Source organism: Octodon degus, unplaced genomic scaffold (genome assembly GCF_000260255.1).
Source record: "Octodon degus isolate 3935 unplaced genomic scaffold, OctDeg1.0 scaffold00100, whole genome shotgun sequence".
In the NCBI taxonomy this organism is placed as follows: Eukaryota; Metazoa; Chordata; class Mammalia; order Rodentia; family Octodontidae; genus Octodon; species Octodon degus.
This window is the reverse complement of record NW_004524676.1, coordinates 8,622,094-8,632,277: the sequence shown is the minus strand read 5'-3', so window position 1 is coordinate 8,632,277 and position 10,184 is coordinate 8,622,094. Positions and strand designations below refer to the sequence as shown.

At 51.3% G+C, this 10,184-nt stretch overlaps 1 protein-coding gene across 2 annotated transcripts in view; it reads left to right on the top strand.

Moving 5' to 3' along the window:
* The window catches only part of Ddx23 (DEAD-box helicase 23), a 12,995-nt gene extending 2,811 nt beyond the window's left edge, over positions 1-10,184 (top strand). For both annotated transcript variants that reach the window (XM_004638616.2, XM_023723570.1), the window contains 16 exons: positions 968-1,176; positions 1,725-1,835; positions 3,224-3,314; positions 3,423-3,488; positions 3,999-4,137; positions 4,385-4,518; positions 4,710-4,822; positions 5,058-5,201; positions 5,294-5,519; positions 5,707-5,852; positions 6,374-6,551; positions 7,191-7,433; positions 7,785-7,936; positions 8,159-8,267; positions 8,880-9,054; positions 9,289-10,184. In XM_004638616.2, coding sequence (XP_004638673.1) covers positions 968-1,176; positions 1,725-1,835; positions 3,224-3,314; positions 3,423-3,488; positions 3,999-4,137; positions 4,385-4,518; positions 4,710-4,822; positions 5,058-5,201; positions 5,294-5,519; positions 5,707-5,852; positions 6,374-6,551; positions 7,191-7,433; positions 7,785-7,936; positions 8,159-8,267; positions 8,880-9,054; positions 9,289-9,512 — 2,460 coding nt within the window. In that variant the 3' untranslated portion in view covers positions 9,513-10,184. The remainder of the gene's footprint in view (positions 1-967; positions 1,177-1,724; positions 1,836-3,223; positions 3,315-3,422; positions 3,489-3,998; positions 4,138-4,384; positions 4,519-4,709; positions 4,823-5,057; positions 5,202-5,293; positions 5,520-5,706; positions 5,853-6,373; positions 6,552-7,190; positions 7,434-7,784; positions 7,937-8,158; positions 8,268-8,879; positions 9,055-9,288) is intronic.

The window sequence follows — 10,184 nt, the reverse complement described above, 5'->3', positions numbered from 1 at the left end:
TTTTTGGCGGAACCGGGGATTGAACTCAGATCCTTGCGTTTGCCAGTCAAGCGCTTATCCTACTGAGCCATCTCCCCGGCTCCGGTAATTTCTTTTAATATGAGTAAAAATGTGTTTCTTCTAAATTCAGGTTTTCTTTATGATGCTTATTATAATCTAAATCTCAAAGATGAACTTTTTCTTTTTTGAGCTTTCTTTGTGAGCTCAAGAGAATTTATTTCCTTTAGCTTTGTATATGTTGACTAATCCTGGTGGGCCAGCAAACCTAATAGACTCCTAAGATAAGTAACACAGGCTGTTTCTAGAAGTAGCAGAGTTGCTATTCATTCACTAATGTGGTTTTTGGTTTTTTGGGGTTTTTTACTCCGAATGCCTTCAGGGCAGGTTTGGCTGGGCTTGAGTTGTGGGGATCAAACCACAGCAACCTGAGCCTGACTGCTTTGTTGAAGCAGCCACTTAAAGAACTGAGCTAAGGGGCAGGCCCCCAAAATGTCTTTTCTATTTTTCTGCCTGGCTATTAGCAGCAGGGCTCTGACTGGTAGGACTCCAGTGGGAACAAGTAATTCCACTGGTTGTCCATCTTTTTTTCTTTTCTTTTTCTTTTTTTTTGGTGGAACCAGGGATTGAACTCAGACCCTTGAGCCTGCTAGGGAAGTGCTTATTCCACTGAGCCATCTCGCCGGCCCCACTAATGTGGTTTTTAATGCTCCGTTGCAGTCCATCTACAAACGTGGTATACTCATTTTACCCATTTAGAAGTGAATATAAAAAGAAGCTGCAGGGAGACTCTGTAGTATACTGAGTGAAAATGGGCCTTTGGAGCCAAATGGCCAAACCTGCCCTTCTCGCTGGGCATTCTCAGGCGAGTTAGTTCATATACCACAGCCTCAGTTTCTCATCTCTAAAGCAGGTGTACTAACAGATCTACCTCAGCAGATTGCCTATGTAAATACTCCTTCTGCGACAGATGGCAGGAGAGCTGGCGGACAAAAAGGACCGAGACTCATCGCCTTCCAAGGAGGAAAGGAAGCGATCACGGACTCCTGACCGAGAGCGGGAGAGAGACCGGGACCGGAAGTCCTCACCATCTAAAGACAGGAAGCGGCATCGGTCGAGGGACAGGCGCCGGGGGGGCAGCCGCTCTCGCTCCCGTTCCCGTTCCAAGTCTGTAGAGAGGTGATATGAATTTGTGTGTCAGTTCCATGAGAAGGGAGAATACATTTCAAATTTGTTTTGTGATTTGTTCAGTGCCTCTAGTAGTAGGCAGCTACTTTTCAGAAATTAATGTCTCTCCCCCAGTTGGACTTGCATAGTCTTCCTTAGTGACCCAGCTTTTAAGGGTTGAGAAGATCCGGGCATGGTGGTGTATATCTGTAATCCCAGCACCCAGGAGGCTGAAGCAGGGGCATTGCCATGAGTTGGAAGCCAGCCTGAGCTGTAGAGTGAGACCCTGTCTCAGAAAATCCAAAAGAAAGAAAGGTTGAGAGGGAGTTTATGAGATGGAGGTCCAGATAATCGAAGTTTACCTCTTCAGGTAGTTGTCAGTGGTCTCTGATTGCCGCTAGTGTTTAGCAGTGCAACTCTGACATGCAGAATTTTCTATTATACATCCCAGAAATATATTCTCCACCTTATGACCGCGTAGAAAAAGCATGGGACCCTTTTTAGGGTTGCAGTGATACTATGGAAATGTCCGATGGTTTCTTAGATTTGCTCTCTTCCAGAGAACGGCGGCACAAAGAACGAGAACGGGATAAGGAACGGGATCGGAACAAGAAGGACCGAGATAGAGACAAGGATGGGCACCGCCGCGACAAGGACCGTAAACGATCCAGGTGACTGAGGAGTGGAGGCAGGTTGTGAGAGGTGCTGTCTTCTCGCCCTCTCTGCATCTCAGGCTCAGCTTCAGACTGATTTCTCTTGGCAGATCCTGTTGGTAGTAGGTGCACCACCATGGAGCACACTCATCCTCTTTTGAAAGTATATGGTTAGGGCTGGGGAGATGGCTCAGTAGAATAAGCACTTCCCTGGCAAGTGCAACGGCTTGAGTTCAATCCCCAGTTCTGCCAAAAAGAAAAAAAAGAAAGTATATGGTTGGTAAAGTCACAGCTAAGTTGAGGTTCAGCCTGTTCTTGGAATTTGGAAATTGGCTTGAAAAGATTAACTGTCCATAAAACATCTTTTAATCTCATTATGCTATTTGGTATTCCTGCTAAAGATAGACAGTGTGTATTTTGTTAGGGTAGCTTAATTTTAGCATCTTAATCTCTTTCTTCTGGAAATGTTCTGTGTAAAGTTCTTAGGGCCCAGGATGTGTAAGTTAGAATCCAAGGCAAAGGACGGAATGTCCGTAACAGAAGTACAGTGGGATTGTCTGTGGTCTCGTGGAAGCAAGGCATGGTGTGCATGGGGAGAGAGAGGCCTGCTGGTCTCCCAGGAAGCAAGGACGGTGTGAGGTACAGATGTGCATCCCCTTGGCTCCTGCGCTGGCTGTGTAGGCTCGCGTGTTACAAAGTTAAGAATCTTTTTTGGGGCCGGGGAGATGGCTCAGTAGAATAAGCACTTGCCTGGCAAACATACAGGCCTGAGTTCAATCCCCGGTTCCGCAAAAAAAAAAAAAAAAAAGAATCTTTTTCAATGTGTAGCTGCTGACTAGAGTGCATTTTTTTTAGAGGAAATATTTTTGACATTAGTAGTGAAAGTCAACTTTCCAAAGTGATTAGTTTTATTATTTTTCATTTTTTATTTTTTGTTAGTGCTTACTTGCAGTATGTAATGATTGCACTCCCTGTGGGATTGGCACATGCATGTAACACATATTAATTTAATTTTCAGCCTCTCTTCTCTCCCCTGTCTAACCCTTGTATTTTAGGGAAGGGTCTACAGGGTGTTCAGGATCTCACTACTAGATCAGACTTGTAGTGATCCTCCTGTTTATAGCCTCCCAAGAGCTGGGATTACAGGCGTGCACCACCACACTCAGTCTCAAAAAGTTTTAGAAAAGGAGGTATGGCTGAGAGGGGGTTAGACAGGGACTTAATTAGGTTGTGAAGCAGGCAGAGGGACATGCCGCTTGGGGATCTTTAGAACCTGATTAGATGACTGTGGGCCAGTCTTGCTGAGTCATGGGAAGACTTCCCTTCTCTTTTGGGGCTCAGCTGAACCTCATTCAGGTGCTGGAGTAGTACACTTACATGGATCTTTCTGTTCCTTTTCCTTAAAGCTTATCTCCTGGCCGAGGGAAGGATTTTAAATCTCGAAAGGACAGAGACTCTAAGAAGGACGAGGAGGATGAGCACGATAAGAAGCCAAAGGTCAGGGAGAGGCATGATTGTTTTTTCTTTTCCTCTGGACTGGAGCGCCGCTTTTTGTTCTAAAAGGAAAAAGCTTTTATGGTCTGAAATCCTGTGCTTCCTCCTCAGGCCCAGCCACTGTCCTTGGAGGAACTACTGGCCAAGAAAAAGGCTGAGGAGGAAGCCGAAGCTAAGGTAACCCTCAGGGTCCACCTGAGTACAAGCTACCTACCGTAACCAGCTACCACCAGTCAGGTGGCTTCCACCACAGAAATGTCTTTTCTTGCAGTTGTGGAAGGCAGAAGCCTGAGGTGAAGGCGCCAGTAGGGTTATTTCTTCTGCGGTCCTTCCCCTTGGCTTCCGCACACCACACGTGTGGTGGAGGCACTGTGTGCTGTGCCTCTGATACCCGAGTATCCACGTTCCCTCCATGAGGACCCGAGCCAGATAGGAAAGCCTAGCCTATTTTAACTTAATCACCTTTTAGAGGCCCTGGCTCCAAGTACAGTCAAATCTTGAGGGACTAGGAGTTAGAAATTTAACATGGATTTAGGGGTGCACATAGTTCATCTCATAATAGGGTCCTAGAACTACTTTTGTTTTCCTCAACAAGTTTAATGCCTGAGCAAATATTTTCTGGCATCCTGTGGTCTCCCTGGCTATGGTTGTTCCCTGTTCCTTTTAACATTCTCGTCTGTTGTGTAGCCCAAGTTCCTCTCCAAAGCAGAACGAGAGGCTGAAGCTTTGAAGCGGCGGCAGCAGGAGGTGGAAGAACGGCAGAAGATGCTGGAGGAGGAAAGGAAGAAAAGGAAGCAGTTCCAGGACTTGGGCAGGAAGATGCTGGGTTTGTTTTTATCCTGTGTGGAAAGGATGGGATGGGGTCGTAGTGTTGCTTAGGAGGCAGAGAAGCCTATTTGCTCAGAATCTGGATGAAGGAGAGGTGGCGGACATTCAATGAAAAAAGTGCCTTTCTGTTAGCTCTCTCTCCCCTTGTAATGTCAAATCTCCCCCTTTTCTTTGTTTGGTGTCCATAATCTAGATTCCCTCCATGCCCTGGTGTCTTCCACTGAACTTTTCTGTTTGGTCTGCAGAAGACCCTCAAGAACGGGAGCGCCGGGAGCGCAGGGAGAGGATGGAGCGGGAGACTAATGGCAATGAGGATGAGGAGGGGCGCCAGAAGATCCGGGAGGAGAAGGACAAGAGCAAGGAACTGCACGCTATTAAGGTGCACACACAGGGGGCCAGGAGATGGCTCAGTGGAATAAGCGCTTCCCTGGCAAGCGCAAGGGCCTGAGTTCAGTCCCCGGTTCCTGCCAAAAAAAAGGTGCACACACAGAGACGAGGCCCTTGCTCACTCTGGTCTATGTGCGTGACTGGTTCCCGAGGCTAATGGGCTTCGTGCCTTTTCCCGAGCAGGAGCGTTACCTCGGTGGCATCAAAAAGCGGCGCCGGACGAGGCATCTCAATGACCGGAAGTTTGTGTTTGAGTGGGACGCTTCCGAAGACACATCCATTGACTACAACCCTCTGTGAGTGGCTCTGTCTGAGTGCTGGAACGTCTGCTCTGGGCAGCCTGAGAAAGCTGCTGGTAACGGCAGGAAAAGTTAGATAAGCTAGAATGGGCAGTTGGTAGGCTGGTATTCATCCCGTGCTTGGGGAAAGGAAAGACCCTGGCCAGGAAGATAAACCAGAGCATGTTGCTGGTCTGCCCTTCCTGTCTGCAGCTATGATAGCTTCATTTTTTTTCCTGTGTCTGAAACCCAGGTACAAAGAACGGCACCAGGTGCAGTTGTTAGGGCGAGGCTTCATTGCAGGCATTGATCTAAAGCAGCAGAAACGAGAGCAGTCACGTTTCTATGGAGACCTAATGGAGAAGAGGAGAACTTTGGAAGAAAAGGAGCAGGAGGAGTGAGTAGTTGGGATCAAGGGTAGTTGGCAGAGCCCAGAGTCCCCAGAAAGGAGGTAGGAGGTGCTGATTCAACTTGCTCCTTCTGCTCCAGGGCAAGACTTCGGAAGCTTCGTAAGAAGGAGGCCAAGCAGCGCTGGGACGACCGCCACTGGTCTCAGAAGAAGTTGGACGAGATGACAGACCGGGACTGGCGGATCTTCCGTGAGGACTACAGCATCACCACAAAAGGTGGCAAGATCCCCAATCCTATCCGGTCCTGGAAGGACTCTTCTCTGCCTCCACACATCCTAGAGGTCATCGATAAGTGCGGCTACAAGGTACAGAGGGTGGATGGACTCAGACCTGCTGTATTCTTTGTCTGAACTTAGTTTGGGAATAGGAACTTCTTTTCTTAACTAATTGGTGCCATCTCCACCTGGAGCCTCCTCCCAGGCACATGCAGCTGGCCTGTGTGCCCACGCGTGAGCAGTGCCGGTACCCATTGCTCTCTCTGGGTTACTGCAGGAGCCAACACCTATCCAGCGTCAGGCAATCCCCATTGGACTACAGAATCGTGACATCATTGGTGTTGCTGAGACCGGCAGTGGCAAGACGGCAGCCTTCCTCATCCCACTGCTGGTGTGGATCACCACGCTTCCCAAAATTGACAGGTGGGGTGGGCTGCCCCAAGTGCGATGAGGGCATTGGCTAGGAGGAAAAGTGAAAGTGGCAGATGAGTGTTTCAGAGTTTGTGTGGTGCTGGGGATTAAACTCAGGGTCTCCTGCATGCTGAACATGTCCTCTGCCATGGAGCAGCCTCTGATGTCTGTTTTTTAAGTTTATAATCAAACTTCCTTGCTCTGGGTTGGGTGTTAAGGATAATTAGGTTATAGTATAAAGAAGTGTTAGGATTTGTTGCTGGCAGAATAATTCCCTAGAGGGGCTGGGAAGATGGCTCAGAATAAGTGCTAGCCTGGCAAGCACAAGTGTCTGGGTTCAATCCCCAGTTCTGCAAAAAAAAAAAAAAAAAAAAAAGAATCATTCCCTAGAGAAATTTGTTCTCCTGAAGTCTGACTGTTACATGGAATTTTTGCATCTTCCCCGCCAGCCTCCGTGTCCCATGGTACCCAAAAGTGTGACTTCGTTTTGCTTCTGTGATAGAGCTGTGAGACGGATGCCCTGTTTCCTGCAGGATTGAAGAGTCAGACCAGGGCCCTTATGCCATCATCCTGGCCCCCACCCGCGAGTTGGCTCAGCAGATTGAGGAGGAGACCATCAAGTTTGGGAAGCCGCTGGGCATCCGCACCGTGGCTGTCATCGGTGGCATCTCCAGAGAAGACCAGGGCTTCCGTCTGCGCATGGGTTGTGAGGTTTGTTTCCATAGCAGGCAGCCACATGTTGTTCAGGCTGGCTGTCTGTCTTGGAGATTTGTTCTGGCTTCTGGAGTAGATGTTCAGTGAAACAAGGAATGGCCCTGGATGGTGCCCTGGGGAGGTACACACACACTGATGCATTGATTCTCTCAATAACCGTGGAAGGGTAGGAAATGCCTCTCCAGTGTATAGATGAAGGTGAGGCTCAGGGTAATAACTTGGCCTGAACTCACGCAGAGCCAGCAGTTGGCAGAGTAGCTCTGATTGTTCTGCAGATCATGTCATTGCTCCGATTTGCTTCTCAGAAAAAGGGAGGTGAGCCTTCTGGAAGTCTGCTTAGGAACTGAGTCTGCATAGGATTCCTTAGTCTCTCTCCCACCTAGGAAATTCATTCAGACTTTGCCTCCCATTTAACCCCTCAGTCTTACTTGGACCCCATTCCTTCCTGGAAAAATCCAAAGTAGCTACAAGTGGTTTCGCGTCAGCTGTTGGGACCTATCACTGCCACACCTGCCAGGCTGGAGTTTGGGGTCCAGGCTTCTTGGAATTGGAAATCAGTTGTCCCAGGGCTGGGGTGGTTTACAGAGAAAAGAAGGGAGTTCCGTGGGGCCTGTCTGATTCTGCTGCACTCCACAGATTGTGATTGCCACCCCAGGGCGTCTGATCGACGTGCTGGAGAACCGCTACTTGGTGCTCAGCCGCTGCACCTATGTGGTTCTGGATGAGGCGGACAGGATGATAGACATGGGCTTCGAGCCCGATGTCCAGAAGATCCTGGAGCACATGCCCGTCAGCAACCAGAAGCCAGACACGGATGAGGCTGAGGACCCTGAAAAGATGTTGGCTAACTTTGAGTCAGGAAAACATAAGTACCGACAAGTAAGGGTGGACCTGAACCTGATCTGGCGCCTCCTGCTTCAGGGTGCTCAGGGTACTTGTTGCCAGCACGATAAAGTGTGCCGAGACCCAGTCCTGGGCGGTCCTGAGGGCGGGGCTTGAGACGCTCCTTGGGCTGCTACTCACAAGCTCGGCTCTTCCTGTCATCGTGAGCATGAGCCGTAAAGCACCCTGATAAGTAGCTCGTGGGAGGCAGAGGGTGCTCCTTCCTACCACGATGGCTGGCAGGGCAGCAGGACTCACATATTCTGTAGCCTGGGCTGAGTGGCTGCTGGGACAGCAGATAGGTGATGGTGTCTGCCTGGGCCTGGGTTGGGCCTCCTGTCTCCACAGACCGTCATGTTCACGGCCACCATGCCCCCTGCGGTGGAGCGTCTGGCCAGGAGCTACCTGCGGCGTCCTGCTGTGGTGTACATTGGCTCTGCTGGCAAGCCTCATGAACGTGTGGAGCAGAAGGTCTTCCTCATGTCGGAGTCTGAAAAGAGGTGTGGAGCAGTGGGGCTGGGAGCGGAGCTGGAGGGAGGGAGAAATGGCTTCACAGATTGTGAGCGCAGGCAGTGGTGCAGGGCAGTTGCGGGGCCATTGGAAGCCTGTGCTGTGCTCTGGGTACTTAGGAGGATTAAAGACCTTGGGCTGTCGACATTCATGGGGCAGGGGCGTTTTACTGCAGTGGCAGGAGTTAGGCACCCTTTTGTTCTCTTCCCCAGGAAAAAGCTGCTGGCAATCTTGGAGCAAGGCTTCGATCCACCCATCATCATCTTTGTCAACCAGAAGAAGGGTTGTGATGTGTTGGCTAAATCCCTGGAGAAGATGGGGGTAAGCCTGGCATGAGTGGTGGTGGTTTCTGAAACTGCAGGAGCTGCTAGGCATCTGGCTTTTCTTCTCAGCTGTCCTAAGCCTTTCCAGGATTCAGCAAGCCAGAGTCACTGGGAGGAGCATACTTGAGGGAACTGGGAGGGTGAGGAAAGCACTGTGCGTCCAGCCCCGCAGTGCAGCCCAGGCTGTCTCAGGGCTCCGTCAAGTAGGGTGGCAGTGCTGGCAGGGCTTGCTGTGTGAACTAGAGCAGGCAGGGCTGAGTGTCTGTGGGAGACAAGACGGTGGGGTCAGGAGAGAGAGGGGGACACCAGTGTCCTTTCTCCTTGAGGGAAGAACACGGCCTCCTCACTCAGCCCATCTCCTGTAAGTTTCTGGACCGTGCTTCCTGCCTGGATCTCATGGGAGCTTCTCACCGGGCAGACTCCCCTCTCCAGTGGCTTCTGACCTCACCCTGTGGTCCCTGCCAGCCCACGCTGCTGTCTCCCATCCTGTAGCTCCCCTGTGCTCTCCTGGCTTTTCTCTGTTCTCCTGCCATGCCCCAGCTCTCCCCGTCCCCACCCCTTCTGTGTCCCATGTCCACTGCATCCCTTCACCCCAGCATTCTCCCTGCAGTACAATGCGTGTACCCTGCACGGTGGAAAAGGCCAGGAACAGCGAGAGTTCGCTCTGTCCAACCTCAAGGCCGGCGCCAAAGATATTTTGGTGGCTACAGATGTGGCTGGTCGTGGTATCGACATCCAGGATGTGTCCATGGTCGTCAACTACGATATGGCCAAAAACATTGAAGGTACGTGCTGGGGTGCAGCTTCCCTCCCTTTGTCAGCTGGGGTGCTGTAACTGAGCTTGTGTAGGCTGGTGCTTCTGTCCTCACAGTTGGGTGGGGCTTGGTGGCGCAGTGGCTGCTGTCAGGAGCAGAGCAGCAGGCACAGTGGGGAGGAGGGTACCTTTAGCAGTGGGTGCTTTGGCCACCATGTTGGGAATCTCTCGAGTGGTCCCCAGTAACACTGTTCCTGCTCCCCAGATTATATCCACCGCATTGGCCGCACAGGACGAGCAGGCAAGAGTGGTGTGGCCATCACCTTCCTCACCAAGGAGGACTCCGCTGTATTCTATGAGCTGAAGCAAGCCATCCTGGAGAGCCCGGTGTCTTCCTGCCCCCCAGAGCTGGCCAACCATCCCGATGCCCAGCACAAGCCGGGCACCATCCTCACCAAGAAGCGCCGGGAGGAGACCATCTTCGCCTGACGCAGCACTCCAGGGCCTTTGGGTGTGCTGGCGCTGCGACCCCTGTTCCTCAGGACCCTCGCGTCCCTCTTCAGGTTCTCTCTTGGGTTACCAGGGCTTGGAAAACAGCAAGTCTCCCTGGCCCGGGCCCTTGGATCTGGAGGCCTGAGTGTGGCACTGCGGAAGGACAGATGCCATCTGAGACAAGGACGGCTGTTGCTGGAGTTTGACCCCAGTCTGCCTTTCGGGCGTGGTGTTAAGATGGCTCCAGGCTCTCAGCTCCTGGCGGGGAATGGGGCAGCTGGTCCACGCAACCCCAGACTGATGAACGCAGGCTGCCTGCTGGGCCCTCTGGCGGCACAGGCTGGGCAGCACAAGTGGGATGCTGCTCCCACACCGCTGGATCACCCCAGGCGTCGGCACCGCGGGGACTAGACCTTTGACGCTGTCGTTTTGACAGCTGTCTTCCCACTTGGAGTATAAAACAAGTCCAGAGCCTCGGGGAGTATGCAGTCCCAAGCCTGAGTGCGGGGCACTCTGGACATCACTGCCCTGGGGAAGTCTTTAGTGGCTAAGGGCACAGGATGAGCAGGCTGTGTCTGTCTTGAAGTCACTGAGTGAAATCTCTGTTTTCTATTCTCTTGAGAAGATGAGTTTATATGTTGAGAATAAATGATGAATATTAAGATTGTA